A 27,823-nucleotide genomic window follows, 5' to 3' on the forward strand; every position below is an offset into this window, starting at 1 on the left:
GACGCAATTACGTCACGCGTCAGACCCGCGCACGACAAGGGGAAAAGGGAAGGTTTGTGTTACGCCTGCGCAGGAATCGCGGAGTCCTAAGGAGAAGGCGGGCCTTTAGCAAAGTCCGGGTCTGAGGGCTCACACGTCACGAAGGGGCGTGGCCAAGGCCTCGCAGTTGGGTCTGCGAGAGACTTCACCTTCCTGGCCTGGACAGGCTAAGGCACACTGTCTAAAATTCTTTTATTATTATTTTTAAAGATATTATTCACTTTTAGAGAGGGGGGTAGAGAAGGAGAGAAATATCAATGTGTGTTTGCCTCTCGCGCCCTGTACTGGGGACCTGGCCTGCAAACCAGGTATGTGCCCTGATTGAGAATCCAAACAGTGACCGTTTGGTTTGCGGCCCACGCTCAATCCACTGAGCTACACCAGCAAGGGCCGTTTAAAGTTCTTAACGTGGGACTGGCATCGGTCTCTAACAGCCCACTGGGAGTGGGTAATTTGCATTGGCTCTCCTCTCTTCATTCCCATTCACTCTCATTCACAGTTAATAGAATGCTGTGAACGCCCTAGGAAAGGCCTGTGGGGGCCAGTGCTGACAGCCCATATCTACTGGATTCTGCTCCAGTTACCATCGTCTGTCCATATTTTCTTGTTCACTTTCTCCCCTCCCCAACTTGGCTTGAATATTGTTAAATTCTTATTCGGGTGGGATCCCTATCTGCCATCCATGTGGGTTTTGATAGACATATACGGGATTTTTCTAAAGCCTGGGTACACAAAATGTTTAAATGTTTGATGAATGAGTTGAATGAACACATTTTCAACCTTCCCACACGTCCCCTCCCCACCACCCCTATGTATGGCGGTCTGAATCCTTTCGTTTTCCTTCCTAGCATTTATGTGTAATGGTTTAGTGGTTTGATGCCCTTACTGGAGTTTACCTGTATGAGGGTAAGGGTCGTGTTTGTTTTGTTCACTGCTGTATCCCATGTTCCTACACAATGTCTAGCACATGGAAGGTCCTCTAAATATTCTTTGAAGGGAAATTCTTTTTCTGGCTTTATAGCTGAGAAACTAAGGTCTCATCCACTTCCAGCTGGAACTTTGAACCCCTACCTTCCTGGACCTTGAGCATTCCTCAGGTAGGAAGATGTAATGGTCCTTTGACTTCTTTTCAAATAAGATCCTGCCCCAAATTAGGCAAGTTGGGAGTGAGCCACCTTCACTTCCCCACCCACTTCCAGGGTCCAAAGGAGACACGGCAGCTGGCGAGAGAGGAGCCTTTAATGAAAGACGAGTTGCAGGACTGGCCCACTACTCTTGCGCCCTTGTTGGAGGGTGGGCAAAGGTGGGATTGTGGGGAGGGAAAAGTGGGGTGAAAGGAAAGCAGGGTGTAGAGGCAGGTGTGGCAGTACAGAGGGGAAGGGCGCTGCCCACTGGGGCTGTCCGCTCAACTGTTCTCCCAGAAGAAGTTGTTACAGGCCACTGTGAGGGCAGCCACCAGCACCACGTACTCCTGGAAGTCCACCTCCCCATCTCCATTCTCGTCTAGCTCCTTCATCACCTTGTCCACAGCATCTGCATCCTTCTGGGCCTGTGAAGTGAGGAGATGGAGAGGTAGTTGTATAGAGACGTGTAGAACTAAGTCAGAGCCGTGGGTGTTGGTTGGTTGGGGAGAGGGAGGCATAGATAAGCAAGGAGAACTACATCTAATGGGACTCTTCTGCCTTCCTCCTCAAAACTAACACTTGTGGTCTCCTGTTGCCTACAGAATAAGCTCAACAAGAGAGTAATAACATTAGTTATTACATGTTGAGTGCCTACAATGGGATAAGCACTATGCCAGGAGTTTACAAGTATTGTCTAATTTAATTGTAACACAAACAGTATGAAGTAGATTTCATTATTCTCATTCTAAAAAAGAAACAAATGGACAGTCGGCGGTTAAATGTGTCCAAAGCCACACAGCTAGAAAGTAGCAGTGTCAGAATTTGAACCCAGGTTTAATAAAACCTCAAAACTGGTGCCTTTCTACTTCTCCTTTAGCCTACTTTTCTACATCCCTCACTCCCGTCAAAACTACTGAGCACGCTGCATATTCTTTCTGCCCTGCTTTTATTCATGCAGATACCTCCTGAAAGGCCTACATTTATCCTAATAATCTTCCATTGGAAATCTATGGCTCAAGTGCCACATCTTTGGAGAAGCTGTCCCACTTCAGCCAGGTTGATACTCTCCCATAATCCTTTCTGCCACCTCTGTTAAGGCTCTGTGTGCTTCCTGGTTTTCAGGCTTTACATTCAAATGTCAGTCTTTTCCTTCTAGACTGTGAGCCTTGTTACTGATGCATTTACAGAAGGCCTGGCACTTAACAGGTGATCAATATATCAGGGCGTTTTGACTTGAACCAAGAGAGTAAGGAGATGGATGAGCTGTGCTGGGAGGGGGTGGGAGATGGCAGGGAGATGCCCACTCTGTTCCCCCACCCCTCACCCAGTCCACCCTGTACCCCCACCCTGGCCCTGTGCTCACGTCCAGGAAGCCGGAGAGCTCGGTCTGCAGCAGCTCTTTCAGCTCCTTCTTGCTCAGCTTGTACTTGTCCCCCTCCTTGCCCGAGTGGGCATGGAACACATTGATGAGAGTTTCCATCGCCGTCTCCAGCTCAGAACCCATTGCGCAGCTCACCTACCCACCCCCCACCATGGAAGTGAGCTGGGAACCGTGGTCAGAATATCTGGGGTCAGGGTGAGGGGAGCCCTCAGACCTGGCCCTGGTCCCACAGCCCAAATAGCCATGAGATTGGACTTCCATTGCCACCGCAATTTACCTCTCACTGGGATTTTATGATGTAGGAGAACCCAAATATATCTAAGTGCACAGCTGTTCTATGTGTCTCTCAGTCCATACTCCAGCCAGAGGGAGTCACGGTTAAGAGCATGGAGGTAGAACAGGTGGAGCAGGTCTGGTTCTAGAGACCTGCAGTGGACTTTGCAATGTCTCCTGGCTGCCTGAGCAGACACTGAGGAGGGTGTGGGAGGCAGGCAGGGAGGCAGGGGTGGTCACAGGACCCAGCCAGGCTTCCTCTGGCTCTATTTTTACCCTGGACATTGCTTGCCAAGCATAGCCAAGCTCTGCCGTTGGGTGTGGTGGGCTGGGCTCCTCTCTATAGACTCTGCTGCCCACCCCTAGCAAGGAGTCAGTCTGGTGCCCTTGGACACCTGATGGAGAGGGTGCCAGCCTGAGTGGGCGGCCCAGGGTTCATGGGGAGAGAGTCTCATTGCCTCTGAGCTTCCTGTCAGCAGACTGGGGGGCCTCTTTTGGTCCTTCAACTCTGTTCTGTCCTGAACATGGCCCATTGGCTCCCTGGGGTATGCCTCCATTACCTCTAGTTTGGTTCCTCTTACTCCTCTGCAGAATCAGCCCTTCTGTTGGGTGGTGGTGAGAAGGGAGAGAGGAATGTCTGAGCCTTTGCCCTGGAGCCAGAGCTTCCAGGGAAGAGGAGAGGAGACTTGTGTCTCCAGTTGCTGGCCCTCCTATCCCAAGGCCCAGCCTGGTAGGTGTGGGGACAGTGGCCTCAGGGAGAAGGGGTTGGTATGCAGTGGGGGAGATGAGGAACTCTTGAGTTCAAGGGGCTGGGAGAGAGGAGGAGAAAAATGGAGGGGTCTGTTGAGGAGAGGAAACTGCCAAGCCAGGGGGCTCTTTCCCTTGGTCCTGGGACAGTCAACCCCTCCACAGCCTCAGGGGGCAGCTCAGGTATCTCAGATCAGGTGTCCCCATCCTGTCGCAGGCCTGAGGGGCTGGACAATGGGCCCTGATCAAATGACATCCCAGCTCTTCAATGGGGCCCTTGTGAGTGTCACCTGAACTCCGGACATGAGAAGTGGTTGTCACAGAGACATGGGGGAGATGGAATCCAAGCCTGGCTGATAGAGGGGATAAGGGGCATATGAGGGAGGGGTGCTGGTGGCTCAGTTACTGGCCCCGTCTAGGAGGGGCACCTGGAGGTTGCCTGGAGCTCTTGAGCAGCCAGGTATTTTATGTAGGAGCAGTTCTGAGAGGATCTTGGCAGGGAGGAGGAAGAGGGAAAAACAAAAAAGAATTGGGGGGAAGAGGAATCTAGAGGTCTGGGCAAGGAAAGAGGAGGAGGAGAAAGGGGAGGTTATATGAAGTGAGAGTTGGGAGTGGGCTTAGCACCCTACTGCCCCCTCTTCTGAAATCTCATGGTCCGTGCTCTGCCACCCCCAGACTTCCCTGGGCCCTGAGATCTTGGCAAGGCTGGGTGGGGGTGGCAGAGGCCGAGACTGCAGGGTTGTGGGCAGAAACAGCTGTTCCATCTGCATAATCTTACCTCACTGGAAGTGAGCCAAGGGTCAGGGCCCTTCCCCAGGACCTGGGAGATGGAGGAAGCCTTGGGAGAGCACTTGAGGGCTACCTGCTAGGAGGGCCTGGCCTTTTGGAAGCCTGGTGGCCAGATTCCCCTCTGGCTTCCTTGCTCACCTCATTCCCAGACATTCCTCTGTCCTTTGTTTGCCTCCAAATCCTGTCTCCCTCAAGTCCCAAACTGCCATCATCCAAACTCTTCCTCACCTCAGTGCACCACGATGCCATTTCCCCAAAGCCTCGACCCCCGCTGAAGTCCCCTTTCCCCCAAGCTGGCCAGGGCCGGGGGCAGGATACTCACTGTCAGCCTGGGCCTGAGGTGGGAGCAGGTTCTGGACAGACAGACAAGGCTGAAATGTGGCTGCTGGAGCTGTGTCGGGAGACCTGTCTTCAGTCCTCCTTCCCCCACTGACCCCACCTCTCCACCAGCTCCACCCCTTCACAGACACCCAGTGGGGCAAGGGGCCAGGAGTGGACAGAGGCGCCCTCTGTGCTGGAACAAACTGCCCTGTGTCTTCTTCTCCAGTCTTGGTCATGTCTCCCCCACTGCTGGCCCCCAGCAGGCAGGGCCCAGGAGTAAGGGCAGGGGGATGGTGGCGGGGAAAGGTCCTGGGAAGGACACTGAGAGCCCCTCACTCCCCACAGTACCCAGTTGTCGCCAGCTAGGCAGGGAAGGGGAGGAGCCCACTGAGGGGGTCTCAGTGAGGGGACCCCTCAGTGAATAACTTAGTTTTGGAAGTCTCCCTCAGAGGTTTCAGTATGAGGCCCCACTGAGGGATTTCAATCTGGGGTCTCCTCTGTGGGGTCTCATTTCCATTCCCCTGTTTGTGGGGTCTCTGTCTGGAATCCTCTGAGGGGATGATCTTGGGCTGCAGGGTCCTTTGTGGGATCTCATTCTGAGACGGGTGTTTCTTAGATTGGGCCTCTTAGTGCTCCCTCTGTTGGTTCTTTCCATCGGCAATCTGCAGCCTCCCCCCCCCCCCCCCCGCCCCCTCCCCCTCCCCCCACCCTGTCTCTATCTGGGCGTCTCCCGTCTTCAGAATCAACCAGGAAACTTGACACCTCTGGGCTTGGGAGCAGTTCGCCTCCCAGCCTGGCAGGCTTGTAAACCTCAGCTCCGCATGCTTCACCCCATCTCTGTGACTTGTCCTGGTGAGTGCCCCTAACTCTGAAGGGAGCCTGGGAGCTTTTTTCTTTTCTTAAAAAAGATTTTATTTATTTTTAGAGAGAAGGGAAGGGAGGGAGAAACATCAGTCAGCTGCCCCTTGAGCCCCAACCAGGGACAGCCCAGGCATGTGCTCTGACCAGGAATCGAACTGGTGACCCTTTGTGGGACAACACTCAACCAACTGAGCCAAGCAGGTCAGGGCATGGGAAGCCTTTTTCCTCTTGGGGATCTCAGGTCCCTCCCTAGGAGCCCGCTCAGATTGGGAAGTGGCCTGGGGAAAGGCCACAGTCCCTTGGGGGAGAGTAGGGGGTGTCTGAAAAGGGAGGATTAGTGGGCACATCCCCTACATCAAGCCCTCTCCCTGCCGTGGGGCTGTGAGTGCCTGGACGAAGACCTTCCTGGGAGGCGGCAGTCGGAGAGGCCCATCCAGGACCCCTGTTACCCGGAAATGGGCGTGGGGTCTGGTGGGTCCTGTGCGCTGCCCAGCTGTCCCTGTGTGGAAGCAGGGAGGGGCCACCGGGGGGCGGGCCTGGCCTGAAGGAGCCAGCCCTGACCACAGCTGGGCATTTGCCAGATTCCGGCAGCTCTGCTGGGAGGAGCAGGCTGCGGGTGAAGACCCAGGTTCCCGAACAAACGAGCTTTGGAGACAAACAACCTTCTGACTCTGAGGCCGGGTGAGATTCCAGGAAAGGACCCTTGGGACTGAACCCCACAGATGGGCCAGGAGACTGAGAGGGCTCCAAAGACCACGCTCAGACTGAAAGCCTCTCCCTGAGAGGGGAGTCTTCAGGCTGAGGGACCACCACAGAGGGGCCCTTAAGACACAGGCACTTCAAAAGATTGAGATCTAGAGAGGAAGGGGTCTGGAAATGAATACCGCTTCTCCTACCTACGCTGGGGTACTCCTCTGCCCCAAGCTCCATCCCTGTCCCCTCCTTCCTTCCGCATAATGCCTCCTCCAGGCAGAGGCGTGAGATGGTGACCCAGGGCAGGGGCACTCCCGCCTGTCCTGACTGTTCCTTTCTCTCCTTACCCTTCCATGGCAGGTCAGCCCCGTGAGGCCATCAGCTGCAGTCCCAGGGTCCTAATGGCAGCAGAGCCACTGACTGAGCTGGAGGCGGCCATTGAGACAGTGGTCACCACCTTCTTCACCTTTGCAGGGCGAGAGGGCCGGAAGGGCAGCCTCAGCATCAACGAGTTTAAGGAACTGGCCACTCAGCAGTTGCCTCACCTGCTCAAGGTAGGTGTGGGTCTCTGGGCCTGAGGTTTTGGGAGACAGTGGCTGTGGGACACTGTGTGTGTGATGTGATATTGCAGACACGATAACGTGACCACAGGTGTGTTGTGGTGAAGGGTGTAGGTGACTGCTTGTGTAAGTGGTTCTGGGTATTCTTGCCTGGCGTGTGTGTAACTAGGTAACACTGTCTGAGGGGAAGTGTGTTACTGGGCTTTGTGCTGCCATCAGAAGATGCTGTTAGGTTCCTGTGCCTGCTTGGTGCTTCTCTGGTCTCATTTCACGAACACAAGACTGGACCCAGAGCTGCTTCTAGGAGGTTCATAAAACATCAGAGCTGGGCGGGCAAGAGAAAACAGGGCCTATATTCCTCACTTAACAGTTAATGGAAACTGAGGTCCAGCTGTGGGAAGAAGTTTGTCAAACACACACCCAAACCCTGCAGCCTAGTTCATATAGTCATAGAATATCAGTGACCTATGGTGACCTCCCACCCTCTCTGGGAACACCCTCAATAATGCGCCCGACAAGGTCATTCCTTCTTTCCTCACTGGACAGAGTAGGGATTTAAATTTCATCCACTCTGGGTTGGTACATCATCCAAGGCTGCTAACAGTTATCTTTTACTTTTTTCCTGAAAATTCACAGGCACATAAAAGTGTGGGAAGACAGATTTAAAAGCAAAACAAACAGCCCTGACTAGCATGGCTCAGTTGGTTGTGCGTCATCTCGCAAAGCGAGAGGTTGCTGGTACCCTCTCAGGTCACATACCCTGGGTTGCAGATTCCGTCCCCGGTCAGGGTGCTTGTGAGAGGCAACCGATGAATGTTTCTCTTTCACACTGATGTTTCTCTCCCTTTTTTTCTCCCTCCCTTCCCCTCTCTCTAAAATAAATAAAATCTTTAAAAAAAAAGTAAAAGGAAAAAAAAACCAAACAGGTCTCTGAAACTCATAGTCTGTCATTTGTGAAGTCCCCCATATCCTTAGACTTCCTGGACTTTTTCCCTTTCTCTTCTCACGGGAACCTGTAGACTCTTTCCTGAAAGTACAGCATTTCCTGTAGCTTTGTCAAATAATGTAATGACTGGTTTTTCTTCCAAATACAACTTTCTCTGGGCCTGGAAGTACAGGAGTGAACTCTTTGCTTTTCATCGCTACTTCCAGATCTTAGTACTTTTCTTCTTCCTAAGATGCCTGGTTCCTTGGAAGCTCATATACCTCCTGCCTTCCTTACAGCTCTTCAGGTGCTAGCTTACTGTTTCTCTTCTCACCACTGGTACTGTCGTTATCCTCAGTATCCACACAGACTATTCATCCAACACCTGGCCTTTCCATTTCTTAAGCTCCTCCCTTCCAAAGATTCTGTCTTCTTGCATCTCAGCATTCCACTCCTCTGTTTATGCTTCAGATTTTGTCATTACCAAAATAAGCACACCACCTCCAAAATCTCAGTTTTAAGCCTCCCTTTCTTTATCTTCTACCCCCATCATTCCGATTTTCTTCCTCTGTAGGGGAGTAAAAATGAAATTTTCGCCTGCCCTTCTGTGTTCTTCTGGCTAGCGTAATAATCAAGTTAACACGAGACAGAGGAACAGGCAGAAATAACCAAATTTCATACACATGTACACACGGGGGTTCCAAAGAAAGTGGGCTTTGAAGACACCCTGGGCAGTTGAGGCTTCTGTGCCATTCTGGAGCTAAGCAGAAGGGTGAGTGGGTTGTGGTTTTGGACTCGAAAGGGCAGGAAGGCAGTTCACATGGAGACAGAAGAGCAGATGTTTGCTGGGCCATCTTTAACGTGGGACGCAGAGAGGACTATTAGCAAATGGGCCTCTCTATCACACCTAATTCATATAAACTATAGTAATCTATAATGATAGCTCCCTTCCTGTAGCAGGTCCTCTGTCTAAATTCTTTTAGGCTTTTGGGGGAAAGTCAAAGGTTTTTCCTGAGTTTGTTTTTTGAAAATAACCAGTCTAAAGTATTCAGTTTCCATCCCCAAAAGCATATTTTGGGGTGGCGAACTCTGCTTCCCCTTACTTCTAGCTAGTTCCTCTACTCCAGCTTGTCCTTGACTCCGTATTGCGTTTTTGTCTTCTATCGTTACCCCTTGTGTCCGCATTTCCCCTTACTCAGCTGGGTGCTAAGGCTCATCATCACAACCACACGCTCAACCCTTGATTCTGTTTCTCTCTATCCTTGTCTGGCAAAATCCCAACCTAGGTTAAATCCAACATTCCATCTTTATCACCTTGCCAGTTAAATCCTCCGTTCTGTGTCCGCATGCAAGTAGCAGAATCCAGCCGGAGAAAAAGGTGTGGCCAGGTTCTTTCGTCTCACTTGAGATCTATAACCACAACCCCAAGGCGACCCTCAATGATGCCTGCTAATTCTACTGTATTTCCCTGGTTGATTCACTTGTTAGCTCTTTCAGATGACTATTTCACAACTTTTCCTTTCTCTTCAAACTCTAGTACCTCTTTCCACATTCTCCCTCTCATTAAGAAATTTTCTCACTGAGAAAATAAGAGCAATCAGCAGCATCTGTGTACTCCCTGCCCCAAATCTACCAATGATCAACACGTACCCTGCCTGCCTGCCCGTTTCCATGAATGATCCATATGTGCTCCCAAGGACAGACCCTCCGCTGGTGCCCTGGATCTCATCCCTTTTCACCTACTTAAGACTTTACCCTTTCAATTCTTCTTTCCTGTCTTGCATCATCAAAATTTCCCTTTCTACTAGATTGTTCTGATCAGTTTCCAGATACGCTGCAATATCCCCCCATCTTTAAAAGAAAAAAAAGAACCTCTCTTGATTCTATAACTCCCTCTGGCTACGCCATAGACCTCTATTTCTCTTTTATAGCAAAACTCCTCAAAAGCAATGTGAGTTATTTATACTAGCTGTCTTCACTTTTCGTCTCCTGGTCTAGAATGCTCATCCCTCAGGTATTTGCTAGGTTTACTCCTTACTTTACTCAGATTTCTGCTCAAACAGCAAATCCTCAGCATGGTCTTCCTTTACCACTGAATACAAAGATCATCTCCCTCGTGCTCTGTTACTTTATTCTGCTTTATTTTCCTTTAGAACACTTCTCTCACAACTTGACCTGCACTGTCTGCTCATACATGACTAAGACTGTAAGTCCCATGAGGAAAGGAATCTACTGTTTTATCTCTACTTACAGCAGTATCTGACTAGGAGTAGGTGCTCAATAAAATATTGATTGAGCGAGCCCTGGTTGGTGTGGCCTAGTGGATTGAGTGCCGGCATGTGAATCAAAGGGTGGCTGGTTCGATTCCCAGTCAGGGCAGATGCCTGGGTTGCAGGCCAGGTGCTCAGTGGGGGGCATGTGAGAGGCAACCACACATTGATGTTTCTCTCCCTCTCTTTCTCCTTCCCTTCCCCTCTCTCTAAAAATAAATAAAATCTTTTAAAAAATGAAATGAGATAGTAAAAAAAAAACAACTAAAAATTGTTGAGTGAGTGAATGAATAAATGCATCTTATCTACTATTCTATAAATAACTTAAACAAAAAAATGTAACAGCCCTAGCTGATGTGGCACAATGGATTGAGTGCCAACCTATGAACCCAAAGTTACCAGTTCACTTCCCAGTGTAGGGCACATGCCTGGGTTGCAGGCCATGTCCCTGTTGGGGGTCAGGTGAGAGGCAACCACACACTGATGTCTCTCTCCCTCTTTTTTCCCTCCCTTCACCTCTCTCTAAAAATAAATAAATAAATCTTAAAAAAGAAAAGGACCATCAAATCGCTAAAAAGGACATTCCCTGGTATTTAAAAACAAAAGAAAGAAAGAAAGAAATAACTAGCTTCAAATAATCAGTACCTCCGGGATATTTTAGGGTGGCAAATTCTGCTCCCCCTTACAGTGCATAAAGGATATTTTCCCATTTTTAAAAATTGATGCACTGGCCCTGGCTGTGTGGCTCAGTGGATTGAGTGCCAGCCTGGGAACCAAAGGGTCACTGATTTAATTCCCAGTCAGGGCACATGCCTGGATTGCAGGCCAGGTCCCTGGTATGGGATGCGAGAGGCAACCACACATTGATGTTTCTCTCCTTCTCTCCTCCCTCGCTTTTCCTCTGTCTAAAAATAAATAAATAAAATCTTTAAATAAAAATGTATGCACTGTATTCTAATATAGGTTAACACAAATTTATGCAGCCAATCTTTTATTGGAGTTTTCTCTTATGTACATTTTCCCCCTTTTGCAAACATCCTTGTTTATATATCTTTACGTACTTGAGGGAAAGGTCTGACAGCAGAAATATTAGGTCAAAAGGCATGTCTGTTCTTAATTTTTGTAGGTGTTGCCAATTTGCTTCCTAACAAGTTTGTATCCCATTATATGGCTGCCAGCAGTGCATGTGAATGCCTGTTTCCCAGGTCCTTGCCCAAAATGAGTCTCCACCCCCCACCCCCAGCTAATCTATTTATTTCAGTAATGAAAGAAGAAAGATTAATTTTCTTTAGATGCATAATTAAAGCCCAAACTGAGTTTCACTAAGCTTTTTAAAAAATGTCTGATCTTATTTATTACTCTTTCTTTTTTAAATTGTCACCCGAAGGTATGTTTTTAATTGACTTTAGAGAGAGGAAGGGAGAGAGAGAAAACATTGATATGAGGTGTTAGGGTCATCAGTGATGCAGGCTATGAAAGAACTCACAGAGAGCCCTGGCTGGTGTGGCTCAGTGGGTTGAGCACCGGCCTTCGAACCAAGGCGTGGTTGGTTTGATTCCCAGTCAAGGTACACGCCTGGGTTGCGGGCCAGGTTCCCAGTAGGGGGTCTGTGAGAGGCAACCACACATTGATGTTTCTCTTCCTCTCTCTCCCTCCCTTCTCCTCTCTAAAAATAAATAAATAAAATCTTTAAAAAAACATATTTAAAAAAATAAGAGAACAAAATGCAGAAAGAAAAGTTCAAAACACTGATAATCAGGATGCTCACAGCAATGGTTGAGGGTGGTCGGTCGCAAAATAGAGGAAGCAGTGAAGGCTATGAACAGTGAAATAAACCAAGAGTGGAAAGGGGCATGGTGTGGAGACATAAACCAGCACTGAGGGGTGGGAGGTTTGAGCTTTTTTTGGATTATAATTAGATTAAAAAAGGGTGTTGGGGTTGCTGTTGTGTGGCCCCTGGGCTGTTTGGGGGTGTCGCAGCACAGATTTGGGTAGTTTGGGTAGATTTGGGCGTAAACTGCACTTTGCTTCAATGTTATCTTTTGTCTGCAACTGTGGGGGGTGGTTAGTCACATTCTGCTCTTGCTTTCGAGTTATTTCCGGTCTTGGGGACATAAACTTAGAAGAATAAAATGGCAGTCCTGTTTAACAAGGTCATAGGCTTGCTTTGCAAATGTTGCCCACTTTATCCCTTCACGAGAGAAACATTGATTGGTTGCCTCCCGTACATTCCCTGACCAGGGATTGCACCCGCATTATTTTTAAAAAACAGTTAAGTTTTTAGAGAGTGGGGGAAGGAGGAAGAAAAGAGGGGCAGAAACATCAATCAGTTGCTTTCATTGGCTCCCCCGCCAGGGACTGAACTGAACCGAGCTCACAACCCAGGTATGTGCCTTGACTGGGAATCAAACCAGTCCTTTTGCTTTGCAGGACAGACAATGTCCAACCAACTGAGCTGCATTGGTCAGGGCTAGATCATTTTTGACTGTACTCAGAGGTGGACTCTCGTCTCTTGGCAATCTGTTCCTGGCGGTTTTCTTTGGCTTCCTTCACTCTCTTAGCCAAGTGTTTAGCATATTCTGCTGCCTCCTCCTTATTTTTCTTAGTACCCTGTTTCTTTAGAGCGATTCACTGACATTTGTATTAGAGGACGTGTGCAGTAACAAGACACTGAATCTTGGCTGCTTTGTTCCTGTGTTTCTTGCCTTCTTTGTTTAGGGGCTTTCTCACAACATATTGACGGATATAATCAATCTTCTTTAGAGACTGAAAAGTTTGCGGATTCTGCTAGCTCTTTTGGACTCCAGTCCACGAGTCACAGTAGTATCAGTGAGATCAGGAGTATCTTTCTCCCCCTTTTTCACAATGGCCAAGTTGAGAACACGGAGATTGGTCTCCACGGTGCAGCCCTGCGTAGTTTTGTGCTTTCTTCAGTCCTCTTTGGTCTGTACCAGGAATCCCCCTTTCTCCTAGCAGGAGAACAGGGTCAGGGCAAGACACCCTGCCTCCTGGGGAGACCTTGTTTGTTTTTCCCACCACTGATTTGAACGACATAACCCCTCCATTCTTCACCCAGAGCATCAGCGGTAACTTCTGTGTTCATGCATGTCTCATATGTATGAGACATGAACGGTACAATGTTTGTGTTCGTCTCCACATCAGTGAGTTTCTGGCACCCGGTGGCTGGGAAAGATGTTCAACTTCATCCTGAAGTAACTGACCGCCGCTGGGGAGCCCTGGAAAGGAGTCCCCAAGCTTTTAACTTTTGCCAGCCTTATAGGCGAAGATGGTACTTGTTCTGATTTATACTACTTTTAAAATTCTCAGTGAAATACAACATTGAAAAAACTTTTTCGTGGACATGTATATTGCTTTTTCTGTGAACCGCTTGTTTATTTCTTTTATCAAAGAGTTTTTCTTTCTCACATTGATTTTTTTCTAGCTCTTTATAGAATGAAGAAATCAGCTTTTGTCTATTTTGTGTGTTGTGAATATTTCCCCCTAATTTGCCCTTTGTCCTTTGACTTTATTTTGGGTAGTTTTTTGCCATACAGAATATAAAACATGTTCATGTAGTCAAGTTATCCAACTTTTCCTGAATGGCTTCTGTGTTTCATGTCATGCTTAGAAAGATCTCCCCCGACTTAACATATTAAAAAAAAACCCACTTTATTCTATTAAAATTTTCCTGCTGATGAGAAATGCTACCTTTATTATTTGTCCAATTCCCATGTGTGTTTTGGGTGTCTTTATCCTGTTTCATTTATCTGTTTGTTATTTAGTAACAATCTCATTTACTGTAGTGTTTTTTAAAAGTTAGATTTTATTTATTTATTTTGAGAGAGAGGGGAAGGGAAGGAGAAAGAGAGGGAGAGAAACATCAATGTGTGGTTGCTTCTCATGTGCCCTCCAGTGTGCCACCTGAACTTGCAGGCGGGGGCCCATTGTGTGCATCTCTTCCCAGCTCTGCATTCAATGACGTTTGTGGTTCATAATCTGCTGTGGCGGGAGTATTTATACCCCAGCAAGCGCTATGAATCACGTCCTCCACCTCCCTGTGCTGCTGCCTCTTGGAGTTGCGCACCACTACAGCTCTGTCTTGGGGCCACAGCCTCCTCCTGAAGGTGTGGGGCAGGTCCTCACGGTCCCTGAGGGAAGGGAATGACAACTAGCAGTTCTTCCCTCTCTCCGTCTGGAGAACCCTCGTTTCTAACCCCACCCTTCCCTTTGGTGTCTCCTCAGGATGTGGGCTCCTTGGATGACAAGATGAAGAGCTTGGATGTGAATCAGGACTCAGAGCTCAAGTTCAATGAGTACTGGAGGCTGATTGGAGAGTTGGCCAAGGAGATCAGGAAGGAGAAGGCCCTGGAGATCCGGAAGAAGTAATACCTGCTGGCCAGGATGGGGTGGGCAGGGCAGGACCAGGCAGAACCCCATTCCCCCAAATAAAACTTCCTCCTTAAAACATGAATGTTTCTTATTCACATCTACCCTGATTTCTTCTCTTGAGACTAAGGGCTGGGACAGCTCTGCCCTGACTTGAGGGTGGGTCTAAAAATTATGAGCTCCTTGAGGACAAGGAATGTTACTCATCTTCGAATATTATGCAGCATCTAGCACTTAGATCTTGTGCTCAGGGTAGGTTGCTCAATAAATAAACGGTTGGTGAATGAGTATGTGAAAGACAGAGACAGATCTCCGGAGCAGGTGAGGTGACTCATATCCTACCAGGTGCCTCCTAGGGCTCAGGGGCGTGGGCTTGGCTCCCATTTTTCTTACTCCTAGGGTTTGTGTCATTGAATGATAATGAAAGCAGTGAACATGTGTTGAAGGCTTGCTATTTCTTGTATTATCTTAGTTAATTCTCACAGCCCTTTGAGGTAGATTCTATTTTTAAGTCCCATATTAAAGAGGAAGAAACAGATTTTAGAGAGGTTAAGTCACAAAGACAAGATCAGGTGGAACTGGGTTGAAATTCCAGAGCTTCTGATGAGTGCTTGGGAACACTGGACCCTCCTTCCCTCCCCCTCCCTGGAGAGCAGGGGTGAAGCAGAAGGATGAACACAAGGTCCTGGTTCAAGGACTGGGTGAGGGTGGTGGAGTTCCTGCGGGAAGCAGAACTTTAGAGTGCCATGGTGCCCTTCTCCCTGTCCTTGGCTTCAGGGGTATATGGCTTGCACTGCCTGCCACCAGAGGGAGCAAGGGTGGGGCAGCCTAATGGGTACCACTTCCAGGGGCTGACACTGCATACCCTCAGGTGTCCATCTGGGGCAGCTCTTAGTCCAGAGGAACATGTAAGCTCTCTACCTCACACCATGAAAGGGTCGTAGATTGAGACCTTCTATCTAAGTGCCCCCAGACTGAGAGACCTGACAGGGACCCTCAGATTGAGATTCCTGGGGGCCATTTGAGATATTCCAGAGAGGTACCCACTCTGAGGGGCTCCTACACTGAGGGGATCTCCCATAGTGAGAGACACTCGCAGGGATCCCCAGACTAAGATTCCTCAGAGGGACCCAGGTTGAGGCACTCTTGGAGAAGCCCTCAGATTGAGAGACTTCCAGAGTGTCCCCAGTTTGAGACTTCCCACAGGAGCCCTCAGAATGACACTCTTGGAAGGGCCTCATTGAGACCCTAACAGATGCCTCTCATGAAGGCCACAAATACAGGGGAGCCCTAAAAAGGGCCTTGGAGGGGCATCCGGATTGGTCACTGAAAAATAAAAGGACAAAGTGAGACAACAAACATTTATTTGAGATCCAAAAGAATAAATGTTCTGGAAGCATTGATTTAGGCAGAAACTCAAAGAGTGTTCCACTTGGGGTTGAGGGGAGTATTTACAGGAAAGAAGGGGAATAATTACAGGTGGAGAGATTGAAAGATTTTTTATTTTTAAAGATTTTATTTATTTGTTTTTAGATAGAGAGGAAGGGAGGGAAAAAGAAAGGGGGAGAAACATTGATGTGTGGTTGCTTCTTGTGTGCCCCCTCCTGGGGACCTGGCCCGTAACACAGGCATGTGCCCTGACTAGGAATTGAACCAGTGACCTTTTGGTTGGCAAGCCAGTATTCAATCCACTGAGCCACACCAGCCAGGGCTAGAGGGTTTTTTAATGATGTTAATATGCTAAGGAGGGAATTTCTGTGAGTGCAGATAAGCTAACATAATGATGCGAATTCTTGGGAATGTCTTCAATTTTCAATCTTTCTTGTTATCTCTGCAAACAGTTGTTTGGATTACAATGCTTTAGGCCCATCCCAAAGGTTATTTGTCCAGTTTTAACATTCCAAAGGTTTGAAGGGTGAGAAAAACAAGGCAGTTCCTCTGAGGTGGCACCTTGACTCCATTTATTTTATTTTTTATTAAAAAAAATTTTTTATTGTTATTCAATTACAGTTGTATGCCTTTTCTCCCCATCCCTCCACCCCACCCCAGCTAAACCCACCTCCACCCTCCCCCTTGATTTTGTCCACGTGTCCTTTATAGTAGTTCCTGTACATTTATTTTATTTTTATTTGTTAAAATATTTTATTTATTTTTAGAGGAGAAGGAAGGAGAAAGAGAGGGAGAGAAACATCAATCTGTGGTTGCCTCGTGAGCACCCCCTACTGGGGACCTGGCCTGAAACCCAGGCATGTGCCCTGACTGGGAAGCAAGACCGCAACCCCTTTGTTTGCAGGCCTGCGCTCAATCACTGAGGTATACCAGCCAGAGCTGGACTTCATTTTAAAGTGGCTCCTTTTAAACTAAATATAATAAATATAAATTTTTATAATAAAAATAAATTTTTAAAGAAATAAAAATAAAATGGCTCTTTTATTTATTTATTTTTTCCTCAGGTATGCTCTGAGCTTAGGGTTTAGGAAAGGAACCCAGGAGCTTTGACTCTGGGCCCCACCCTATTCTTGCCCTGACCCCCTGCCCTTCTCCCTTCCTCCTCCCCATCAGGTGAGGAGAGCTGAGTCCCTGGATCTGCTCGCTGAGATGACATCCTCCGTACTGGATTGTGTGTTTGTGTGTATGTGGTTGCTGTGGAGTGGCTGGGTTGGGGAAGGCTTGGGGCTCTGAGAGAGGGAGGAGCAGGCAGCCCAACCAGTTTGGAGAGGCCATTAGCTGCCAGATAGCTCATTTGGGCCTTGCACATGTGCATGCTGGTTGAGGGGAGCTGGAGGGAAGTCAGGACAGCACCCAGCCTGGCCCCTCTACCAGGCTGCCCCTCTCTGGCTCCTTCCTGATCCGGTCCTCATTCATCTCTCTGCCATCCTGACTGAGGAAGGCTGGGCTATGGGATCTGGGCAGGCTGAGTGTCACTGACCACAGTGGTCCAGGTGAGATACGCGCACGCGCGCGTGCGTGCCCGCGCGCGTGCGTGCGTGCGTGTGTGTGTGTGTGTGTGTGTGTGTGTGTGTGTGACATCAAAGTACAGAAGGGTCCCTGACAACCTCTCTCAACCCACGTGTCCCTGATTTCCTCTGTACCACAAACACTGCCTTGATCAGCATCTGCTTCTCCTGTTTCTTGACTCAGGGCGCCTCCATTTTCTTGCCCTACAATTCCTGCAGCCAGGCCTTTCCTCCCAAGCTTGACCCTACAGTATCGCCACACCTTCCTCCTCTCCCTTCCCTACCTTTCCTCCCCTATCTTTTTTTGGGACTCTGCCTCCTGGTCTGGGGCCAGGGACACCTCAGACCCAGCCTTCCATGGCTCCCTCTTCTTGGCAGGGATGGCAGCAGGCTCTGGAGCTCTGGCCAATGGAGGGTGGGGCCCATACAGCTGGCTCACCACCCAAGCAGCCGAAATAGCAGGGGTGGTTTAGGGATGAGGCCCAGCCCCTGCCTCCCCTCCCTTCCCCCAGGTATAAGAGCTGAGCTCAGGTGAGCTGGCTCATCCTGTCCTGTCTCAGAGGCTGTCAGCAGGTAAGGCTACCTAGGGCTTTTCACCCAAAATGGGCTTCCCCCTGTCCAAAGGGCATGATTAGCCTCTCCTACCCTAGACTACCAGGGAAAGGACTGGAGGGCGGGCACTGGAAGCTGGAGTGTGTGCATGGAACTGAATGGGTGTTTGGAGGAGGAGGAAGGAATGAAGCTAAGGTGAGGCCCAAGGGATTCTCTCTAAATAGGTTGGCTTGGGGGTGGTGACCTTTGCTCCTGGAGCCTGGGTGCCAGACTACCTGGGGTGGAGCCAAAGGGGCTAGTTTGAAAAGAAATCCCAGGATCTGCCCTCTCCTCGACCTCCTCACTCCTCTCTCTAGGCAGATCATGAACCATCGGCTCCTCCAGGGGGGACAGTAGGACGACACAACTCTCACCAAAGGACCAAGCATACCAGGCACCATGGGACAGTGTCGGTCAGCCAATGCTGAGGTGGGCCCATTCATTCCTGGTCTGTCTTTCTATTCTCACACTCTTCTCCTCTCCTCTGAGGGTCTGTGTTCCACGATGGGCTTCTACCTCACATTGGCCTTGGCCTACCCTCCAGACTCTGCCTATGAGACCGGACCCCCCATTTCTGGTGCCCACACAGGGTGATGCAGATGGAGGCCTCCCGGGAAGAGGATGCCCGGGCCATGTGCTGAGACCTGCTCTGCCTGGGGAGGAGGGGCTTGGGTGCTGGGAAGGAAGCCTTGTCCAACCTGTAGCTCAGGGCAGAGGCCAGTGGGGGTGAGGAGGGCTGGATGCTGAGCTCTGGCGTGGGCGGGAGCCTGTGTGCCTTCCAGCTGTCTTCTGCCCTGTTGGCATGGCTAGGTTCTTGGGGAAAGCAGGGCGTGGTAGGGTGGGGTAGAGACTCCCTGATGTGGGTGATGTCTCTTGCCCTCAGGATGCCCAGGAATTGAGTGACGTGGAAAGGGCCATTGAGACTCTCATCAAGAACTTCCACCAGTACTCGGTGGAGGGTGGGAAGGAGACGCTAACCCCCTCTGAATTACATGACCTGGTGACCCAGCAGCTGCCTCACCTCATGCCGGTACTGAGGGGGTGACCCCACACCAAGCAGAACACTGATTTCCTAAGCAAGTGCTTCAAGGCCCCACCCACACAGTCACAGCCCCTGGCACTAGCAACCCCTAGCCCTTCCCCCTTGCCAGTGCCAAGTAGGCTCAGGCCCTGCTTCCGGCCCCTGGGCAGGGTGGGGTGGGAAGATTGGAAGGTGCTGCCTCCCTGAGCTGTGGTGTCTTTCCTCCCTTCAGAGCAACTGTGGACTGGAAGAGAGAATAGCCAACCTGGGCAGCTGTAACGACTCTAAACTAAAGTTTGGGAGTTTCTGGGAGCTGATTGGAGAAGCAGCCAAGAGTGTGAAGCTGGGGAGCCCTGTCCCGGGGAGCTGAGAACGTTCCCCTGGGATTCATGGGGGGATGTTGGGGAAGGGGGAGCTTAGAGACTGTGGGACGGAAATAAAACTCCTCTCTTTACCATCACCACACTGTTCCCCACTTGCACCTGTCTCACCTCTGCAAAGTTCAGGTTCATTATAGTACATCCTGGGGGGCTCTGCACTTCACCCCTGGGAGCTCCATGGAGCTAATGGGTCTAGGAATCCCCACCAGAGGAGGGCTCACAGGTCAGGTTGGGGCCAGGGATGGATGTGGAGGGGTAAGGATGGGGTAAGGGCCACCCTTTTGGTAGTGGGTGCAAGGCAGAGAGGAGCTGGGCTATGGGAAATGAATTGAAAGGGGCTGAAAATAGGGCTGGATATTTTGTATTAAAAATGGTCTCCAAGAACCTACCCCTCCTAATCTCTTCCCCAGCCCAAATTAGCTGTCTGTCCAATGCTATCTCTTCCTGCCTCCAGCTCTGCCCCAGCCTCCTCCCAGGACTGTCCTTGGGCTAGGGCATGGGAAGTGGGAGAGCAGGGTAGGGGGCAGGCTAAGGAGGGTGCAACCTTGGGAGTGAGAGGACCAGTTGGGTGCTTGGGCATTTAAAGAATGATGGTTATTTTGTAAAATTTGATTAATAAAAAATGGAAACATGAATGATGTCTTGACTGGACACCGTCCCTCCAGGCCCACTGAGCCATGGGTGAGGGGTGGCTGGAGTGAATGGCAGAGTCTTCGGTGGGTGGTACACGTGGCGCTGCAGTGGTTGTCAGTGAAGTGAATGCGGACCCACTTCACTCCATGGATTCGGGCCCAAAAGGTGGGCAGCCTAGTCCTCTCTGAGGGACAAGCTCCTCTTTGCTGGTAGAACAGCCCTCTGATTGGAGGGGAAGGCATGAGTGCACACCTGGGGATATGAACCCAGGGGTGCTGGAGCCTGGCTGATGAGCAAGGGAAATGTGAGGCCAATAGCCTGGGTGTGAACCTTTGGACAGGTGGGCATGCTCTCAGTATCAGTTCCCTCGTCTCAGAAATGGGGATATTGGTAGTTCTTCCCCCAAGGGATGGTTAGGAGGCTAACTCAAGGCATCATGTCCTTAGCAAAGAGCCTGACACAGTGGGTGTCTGGTGAGCTGAAGTCACAACTGTCGGAGCTGGTGAATGGGTCCCCTCTGGTTTCAGCTCTGCCTCCCCATGTGGATATGGAACTGGCCAGTTTCCTTGATTAGATTGGAGACGAGCTAGAGGGTGTTTCCAGAGGAATCCTCTGCTGTACTTGAGAGGTCCCAGGGATGGGGGTTAGGAGAACTCCTGGTAGGCGGACCCGGAGCTGGAAGTGGGTGGGGTGGGGGGCCAGAGTCTGGTCCCTGGTGTCTGCCTTCTGACTTGAACGCACAAAAATCAAGCATAACCCCTGAAATCCCAAGAGCAAGGAAATTCCTGTGGCTAGCCAAGCTGGCCTGGAATGCTAACTGAACTTGTCTGTTTGGGGCCCCTGAAACTGAGCTCCCAGTGACCCAGGTGAGAAGGGCAGGTGACAGTCCTTCCCTTCCTTTTTCCACCGGTAAGTTCTGTCAGGCCCTGCGGGTCTAGGAGGGTGGGGTTGGGGGAGTGCCAGCTTCCACCACTCCTTCTGAGGTGGGGGCGGAGGGGTGTTAAAAAAGGTGTGTATCCCTTTAACGAGGGCCCAATCCCAGGGCCAAGTGAAAGGGAGTTCAGTCACTACCTCCCCACTGAGCCAGCTCAGCCAGGCAGGGAAGGAGGGAGTGGGACACGTTCTGGGAGTGCGGCGGGGAGGAGTCCTGGCTGGGCTGAGCGAGGGTTGCTGCTTGGCCGTGCCAGAGCCCAGGCCCCAGAGCCTTGCTGGAGAGGAGGTGAATCCAGGAGGCAGGTGAGCACCCCAGGCCCGTCCTGGGAGGTCTGGGGCTACCCAAGAAGCCCCACAGGCTTGGGAGGCCAGGAGAAGGGACAGTGAAGAGGTCCTGGGGAGGGGGGCCTGCCAGTAACTGAGCGGGGGAGGTTTTGTTCATGATTAACTTTACTAAAAGGCTGGTTTTCGAATGGAGAATTCTGGTGGGATTGGGGACTTGGAGAGGCCTTCAGAGGAGTGGAGGGTTGGTGAGACCCCTCCCCAGCCCAGCAGCTGCCTGGGCTCCTCTCCAGGGGCTGGGCCACTGGGCAGGGTGTTTGGAAGCTTTGCCCGCAGCTGCTCTGATCTTCCCCTAACAGAAGAAAAAGGCAAGTGCCTGCTGGTGGGGTTTGGAGGGTGGTCAGACCCTGGACACAGGCCTCGGTGGCCTCTGGGAGCTGTGTTCTGGGAGAGGTGTTGGGGTCCAGGAAGAGCCAGGGAGGGTCCAGGAAGCCTGAGAGCCTGAGGGGTGCTGAGGTGGCTTCTCTCCACCTCAGGACTCAGGAAGGTCCCTGGACGCAGGTGCCATTGTGCTCTGAGAGCAGTTCCTCGGGAGGGCAGATGGAACCTGGAGGAACCTGGGTGATATCCCAGGGGAGCTTGGGAGCTCCAGGAGAGGGGCCAGGAGTCTGGGCAGCTTCTCATCCACCTCAGGACCCAGGCAGGTTCTGGCTTGACTGGCTTTGTTTGGTGGAGCCACTTGCACTATGGGAGCATTCCCTTGCCCAGCCCTGTCCGGGTGGGGGTGAGGCTCTGTGGGGGCGAGGGCAGGGGTGCTGGGGGAGGGAGCACTGGACGTTCTGATGTGTGGGGCTCAGCCTTTCCCCATCCACAAGTAAAGAGCTCTCTGGGTGTTGGTGAGGCCGGGGACAGCAGTGGTGTGTGTGCATGTGTGTGTCCACCCAAAACTCCTCCAACTTCACTTTTCTAGAAAAAAACATTCAGAGGAGCTGGCTTCTTTTTCTTCAGCTACATTCTCCAAAAACACAAGTGGGTAGAAGGTAGATGGGTTCCCCAAGCAGAGGGGATCAGGAGTGGCAGAACCCTCACTCTGTGTATTTAAATGCAGTGAGATGTGTGGATTTAAATGTGTGAATTAAATGCAGTGAGTCCTGTGATGTGGGGAAGGTGCGGCAGGGCACTTGTGTGAGGTAGTAGCCTCTGGAACTGGGAAAAGAACATGGAGCAGAAAGTGGGGATATCGAGGCTGAAGAGGTTAGTGTGAAACAGCCTTGGAAATTGAGTAAAGCATTACCGGAGCACTCCAGGTTATACCTTCCCCGTACATTGACGTGAATTAAGGAAATGCGTGAGTGAGTGAGAATGAATGAATGAGTCAATAAATGAATGCATGAGTCAATGAATGAATAAACAAATGAATGGTGAATAAATGAATGAAAAGATTTGAAGTATTGGAAAGAACACAGAGCATGCCCACTTTAGGCTTGAGAGTGGGCTAGGCTATAAAAGGATGGTGACTAGGAGGGATAGGAGTCCAGGGACATATCCCAACTCTTGGAAACAGTTTAAGGCTCAAGAAGTGTTTGTGGAGGTGGGAGAGGAAGGTGAATTTTGGAGAGTATGTGGATGTTCAGGCTGCAGATCAAAGGGGACTAGAGAGATGAGATGGAGGATGATTAGCAGGCACTTGGAGGGGTGGGGCCCAGAACTGGGGTTGGTGTGGGAGGGTGGGGCTGGAGTGGCTGGAGCCCAGGAGCGTGGTGGCAGGCAATTTGGGCTTTTGGAGAAGTCATCAAGTCATCAAGTTGAGCTGAGGTGAGCAGAATGGGGATGGGGGCCTCTTGGTTGCTCAGTGATGAATCAGCCAAGGAGAAGACAATGAGAACATTGCTGGAGGGGTGAGGGCCCCAGGTGAGGGGGCTCTTGGGAAAATCAGTGGTCTCCCCATTTTTGGGGAGGGCTCCAATGTACATCTCTACCGACTCGCAAGTCAATGCAGGACAACACGCTGCCTACCTCCCACCTCGCCTCAATCCTGTGCCTGGGACCATCCAGCCTGGTCGGTGGGAGGATGGGACAGGCAGGAGGAGCAGGTGGCTATGACATCAGTGTAGTGGCAGAGCCTGTCTCCTGGCCCCCAGGGGAGGGAGGAAGGGCGGAAGAGGGCAGAGTCATCTGACTATCTCACTCTGACATTCTTTCTTCAGAGAGGCGCTTACCCAGATGTATCTCCAGCAGTGTCCATTTGACTACAAGGTGCAGGGGTGGGGCTGACCATTGGGAGGCCTGGGCACTGCTGAAGCTACCTCTCTGGGGTGATCTGAACACCTGACAGCAGGTGGATGATTACCACCTAGGTGCTCACCTGGGTCCTGCCTACTTGGCTGCCAGAGGTTCGGTAGGGATTGGGGATTAGTATCAAGGAAGGGTGGGGGGTTCCTCTGGTCAGAGAAATAGGCTCCAAGAAGGCAGGTGGTGGGTGGACTTTGGGAAAAGGGGCAAGACGTATCACCCTCCAAAACAGATTTCTTTCCCTTTCCTCCTCCTATTTCCTACAAAATTCCTCACTCAGAGAACAAGGTCTGGGATGAGTAAGGTTGAGGGCATTCTCTGAATTCTCTTGCGACTCACAAAGCTTGGTTGGGAGTTGCCTGGGCACAGTCCTTGCTGAAATGGGCACAACTTTTAGAATCCTGCAGTGCTGGTTTCATACTTCATCCTTTTGGCCACAGACCAGGGGAGAGAAGGACTGGATTCGTGGTCAGAGATGACGAAGCCTGATCCCTCACCCTCAACTCTCTTTCCTTCCTGTATCCTGGCCTAGTCTCATTCTTCCTTCCGAAAAAACTTGGGAAAAAACAAACAACCTTAGAAGGTTGGTCAGGGGCTTTGCATACCTGGTTTCAGGGCTGGAAGGAAGTAGGGCATTTATAGACCATCTTCCCTGAGCAAAGCACTGGGCTAGGCCAGATGCAGAGATTCAAAAAGCAGGGAGGTTTTCTATGCAGGATTAAAAAAAAAAAAAAAAAGGTCCCAAAGCCTCATCTTTCTGTGTGGTTCAGAAAACACACTGGCTGTGTGTCAGAAACACTTTCCTTGCTTCTAGTAATAGCTGGTGTCTGGGGAGACAAGACCCAGGAAAAGGCTGCAGCCACACCAGTTAGTGGCGCTGGACCGTGCTGACTGAGAGTTTGTAGGAGCCAGGGAAAGAAGAATGGCATGGAGGGTAGGGGTCTGGGCAGCCTTCCTGTAGGAGGTGCGGTTCCAGCAGGCTTCAGCTGGATGATGAGGGCATGGAGGAAGAGGGCCCCAAGGGGATTAGAGAGCAGGTGGCAAGGGCAGGGACTGAAACTGTGGATGCCCAAACTCTTACAGTGGCTGTGTTTACCTTTCCTAGCCAGGACCTGATGGGCAGGGTGGCCATAGCTCATTCCTAGGCTTGGGGGTGTGAGGGGAGGCTCATTTGCCTGGGTTCACTTGGGGGGGCACTGGGCATGGGCGGCGACTCAGAGTAGATCCGCCTGTTCCCTTCATATCCTGTTATTCAGAAGGCTGTATCCGCTGGGAATGTTTGTGAGTGTCTTTTGTCCTCGGATAAGGGGATGACTGTGTGGCCTCTGGCTGGCCACGGCTCTGTCTCCAGCTGGGGCAGACCGGGCCTGTCTCCTCTTTAGGTAATGGGGTGTCGGGTCCTTGAGTCTTGCTGTATATTGCTGGGTGGGTTTGAGGGAGGCTAGGCCAGTGGGGTGTGGCTGGGAGTCTGCTGAATGTCTGCCTCAGTGAATCAGGACATTGTCCTTTCCCAGGAGCGGCCACGGCCTGAGACTCCAGAGTCACTGTCTTGGAGCCTGGCCGAAGGGACTGCGGAGGGCCTAGGTCCCGGCCTCCTGCTTTGTTGCCTGGGGCTCGGGTCTCGGACAATCTTGGTGTCTTGGTGAGGGAGGTGAGGGAACATGGCCCCTACCCTCCACCCCTCAGCCTTCTTGGCTCATCCTAGCAGTTCCTAGTGGTGTTTGCCCCTCGGGCAGGGGGCCTGAATAGGCCAGATGTGCAGAGGGTGGAGTGATGGGCATTTACTCTCCTCTTCCCACGGCAACCTCTTGCTGTCACTGGAATTCTGACAAGCCCAGTGCCTGGGGCTGGGGAAGGGCCCGGAGAACCTGTTAAGGCTGTTGAGCTGGGGAACACCTGGGTTAGAAGAGCCACATAGTTCTCATTCCAGGGCTACCCTGTTCCCCACTTTCCTTGTCTCCTCCTCCTGGGGGACCTGCCAGCCTGGAGGACCCAGGGCCCAGATGGGTGCGGGAGGAGGTTTGGCCTGTGGGGTCTCTTCTCATCTGTGCTTCTCTTGGTGCCCAGGCCCCTCGAGGAGTGAGGCAGTGAGATGGCAGACTGCTACACAGAGCTGGAGAAGGCAGTTGTGGTTCTGGTGGAAAACTTTTACAAGTATGTGTCTAAGCACAGTCTAGTCAAGAACAAGATCAGCAAGAGCAGCTTCCGAAAGATGCTTCAGAAAGAGCTGAATCACATGCTGACGGTAAGGCCCCCACCCAAGGGCCTTTTTCTCTCCAGCCCCCAAAGCCCTGTCCTCTCAGGGTGTCGCCTCTGTTCTGAGTTAACCCTCCTAACCAGGGTCTTGACTCGACTCAGGCCTCTGTCCTCTTGGGGCACCCAGGCCTGAGCCAGTGAGGGCTCTGTTCCTGTCTGCCAAGGGCAGCAGCTGCTGAGGCCAGATCCTGGGCCTCTGCCTGGGGCCCTGCCTGGGGCTCTGTGAGACTGCCACTCTCAGCATCGCTGACCCCGTTTCTTCCCAGGACACTGGGAACCGCAAGGCTGCTGACAAGCTCATCCAGAACTTGGACGCCAACCATGACGGACGCATCAGCTTCGATGAGTACTGGACCTTGATAGGCGGCATCACCAGCCCCATTGCCAACCTCATCCGTGAGCAGGAGCAGCAGAGCAGCAGCTAAAGGACCCCCACTGTCCCCTCACAGCACTGCCTGCATGCCCGGCCCCTCACACTCTTCCTAGCCTCCTGCCCACCCAGGCCCTGTCCTCACTTTTCCCTCCAGACCCTCTCCTGACCCTTGCTGAACAGGGGGAGGTGGTGATGTTAGGGCCTCTGTGAGCATCTCAGTCTGGGGTCGCTTCCCTCAGGGTCTCAGTCCCTGGAGCCAGCAGACCCTGGGGGTCTGGGCCCTCAGAGATCTCAGTGCTGTTTGGGGACCCCAAGAATTTCCTCAGTCCCCCTATCCTTCCAACATCTGATGTTCCTGCCCAATTTTAGGTCTCTCCTGACCTCTGGAGGTCAGCTCACTGCTCCAGGTATTCCTGCTCCTGGCACCAGCAGCAGAGACCTCTCCCCTTCCCCTCACCCATCTGCTGGGAAAAGACTTCCAGGGACTGCCCTCCAGCTGCCTCTGGGTCTGGGAAGAGATAAGCAGGATTGAGCCCTCCCTCCTGCTCAGCCCCTGAAGCGTGGCAATAAAGGCTGGATTTGAGATTTGTATACCCCTCACCCAGTCCCTTTGTGATGCTCATTAAAACCTTCCCGCTCCTTGGAACCTCCTCAAGCTTGGTGGTCTTTGCTTGAGGCCCCTAGCAGAGCAACAACGAAGTAGAACTGCATCTCAGCAGGGCTGTCAGCCCTGGGCCAGCAGCTCCTTCCCTCCAGCTCCGTGAAGGTCTGAAGACCACATGTCACCATCTGGGTCCCTCCTGGCCCAGACCCAGACTCATACTCACCTACCAGACACACAGTCTGTCCCAGGTAGTCCTTACTGCAGTTCAGTAAGGACTGCAGAGAGAGGCCATGATTCTCGGTCTTTTTATTTTTATTTTTTTAATTTTTGATTATAGAGAGGGGAAGGGGGACAGAGAGGGAAGGAAACATTGATGTGAGAGAGAAACACTAATCAGCTTGCTCTCTGTTTGTGCTCCGACTGGAGAATGAACCTGCAACCCAGGCATGTTCCCTGACCGGGAATTGAACTGGTGGCCTTTTGGTTTTCCAGCTAACGCCCAACCTACTGAGCCACACTGGCCTGGCTGACCCTCAGTCTTGAGCCATGAGTTGTACTGAGGCCCTGAATGTTCATCAACAGGTTATTCTAATACACAGAATTTGGTGGGATGGGAAAATAGGGGTGCAAGGAGAGAGGGGTGCGGGAGGCCAGAGTTGGAACTGGGAGGGGTAATCTAAGCTTGTAGCTGCTGGAGGGGTAATGCCAGCGTCTCCATTTCTCCCCTGTTCTTCCACCGATGAAGCCCCTGCCGTGGAGAGGAGGCCTTTGCTCCGCAGGAAGTCAGGGAAACAGCAAAGTCCAGTCTGCAGGGCTCTGCAGCCGTGGTTTTCAACCTGGGGCAGCGTGTGCCAAGGTTTAAAGATACACAGGCACAGGCAGTTTTCCTGGAGCCCATCAGTAGATCCTCAACCTTCTGAAATCGACCTGCCTCAGAACAAGCCTGCAGACCAGGTAGCAGGCTGGTGTCTTCCACCCTTTCCCTGGGTACAAATGAAAGGGGTTACAATGCTACCCTGACTGAATGGTGAAGAACTCATTCACATTTTTGAGAGGATCCACACACACTCACACAGGGGTGGGCAAAGGTAGGTTTACAGTTCGTATGGGAAAAATAGCTTTACTAACTCAA

General features: G+C 51.2%; 4 protein-coding genes across 10 annotated transcripts; 3 read left to right on the forward strand and 1 right to left on the reverse strand.

Annotated features, from left to right (window-relative positions):
- Positions 1–178: 178 nt before the first annotated feature.
- S100A13 (S100 calcium binding protein A13) lies at positions 179–14,454 on the forward strand. Of its 3 annotated transcripts, none has more exons than XM_045203890.3 (3): positions 179–347; positions 6,589–6,782; positions 14,226–14,454. In XM_045203890.3, the coding sequence occupies exons 2-3, from the start codon at positions 6,630–6,632 to the stop codon at positions 14,367–14,369; spliced, it is 297 nt and encodes a 98-aa protein (XP_045059825.1). In that variant the 5' UTR covers positions 179–347; positions 6,589–6,629; the 3' UTR covers positions 14,370–14,454. The 3 variants fall into 3 exon arrangements, with proteins under 3 accessions (XP_045059825.1, XP_024426561.1, XP_045059824.1); XM_024570793.3 differs by lacking the exon at positions 179–347 and adding an exon at positions 5,408–5,526; XM_045203889.2 differs by lacking the exon at positions 179–347 and adding an exon at positions 6,117–6,216.
- S100A1 (S100 calcium binding protein A1) lies at positions 1,261–4,828 on the reverse strand. Of its 2 annotated transcripts, XM_024573049.4 has the most exons (4): positions 4,676–4,792; positions 3,378–3,419; positions 2,527–2,679; positions 1,261–1,588 (listed from the first exon to the last, which is right to left on the reverse strand). In XM_024573049.4, exons 3-4 carry the CDS (start codon positions 2,665–2,667, stop codon positions 1,445–1,447), a joined length of 285 nt encoding a protein of 94 aa, XP_024428817.1. In that variant the 5' UTR covers positions 2,668–2,679; positions 3,378–3,419; positions 4,676–4,792; the 3' UTR covers positions 1,261–1,444. The 2 variants fall into 2 exon arrangements, with proteins under 2 accessions (XP_024428817.1, XP_024428799.1); XM_024573031.3 differs by lacking the exon at positions 3,378–3,419 and having other exon boundaries at positions 4,676–4,828.
- A 2,679-nt stretch (positions 14,455–17,133) lies between the features above and the next one.
- Positions 17,134–19,953, forward strand: S100A14 (S100 calcium binding protein A14). Of its 2 annotated transcripts, none has more exons than XM_045183234.3 (4): positions 17,134–17,311; positions 18,235–18,346; positions 18,801–18,947; positions 19,171–19,953. In XM_045183234.3, exons 2-4 carry the CDS (start codon positions 18,317–18,319, stop codon positions 19,306–19,308), a joined length of 315 nt encoding a protein of 104 aa, XP_045039169.1. In that variant the 5' UTR covers positions 17,134–17,311; positions 18,235–18,316; the 3' UTR covers positions 19,309–19,953. The 2 variants fall into 2 exon arrangements, with proteins under 2 accessions (XP_045039169.1, XP_024428608.1); XM_024572840.4 differs by lacking the exon at positions 17,134–17,311 and adding an exon at positions 17,839–17,899.
- A 1,032-nt stretch (positions 19,954–20,985) lies between these two features.
- On the forward strand, positions 20,986–26,737 carry S100A16 (S100 calcium binding protein A16). 3 transcript variants are annotated; one of them, XM_024573005.3, is made up of 3 exons: positions 20,986–21,187; positions 25,526–25,703; positions 25,981–26,737. In XM_024573005.3, exons 2-3 carry the CDS (start codon positions 25,551–25,553, stop codon positions 26,137–26,139), a joined length of 312 nt encoding a protein of 103 aa, XP_024428773.1. In that variant the 5' UTR covers positions 20,986–21,187; positions 25,526–25,550; the 3' UTR covers positions 26,140–26,737. The 3 variants fall into 3 exon arrangements, with proteins under 3 accessions (XP_024428773.1, XP_024428781.1, XP_024428787.1); XM_024573013.4 differs by lacking the exon at positions 20,986–21,187 and adding an exon at positions 24,723–24,840; XM_024573019.4 differs by lacking the exon at positions 20,986–21,187 and adding an exon at positions 24,977–25,109.
- The last annotated feature ends 1,086 nt before the right edge of the window (positions 26,738–27,823 follow it).

Source organism: Desmodus rotundus, chromosome 12, assembly GCF_022682495.2.
Source record: "Desmodus rotundus isolate HL8 chromosome 12, HLdesRot8A.1, whole genome shotgun sequence".
Lineage (NCBI taxonomy): Eukaryota > Metazoa > Chordata > Mammalia > Chiroptera > Phyllostomidae > Desmodus > Desmodus rotundus.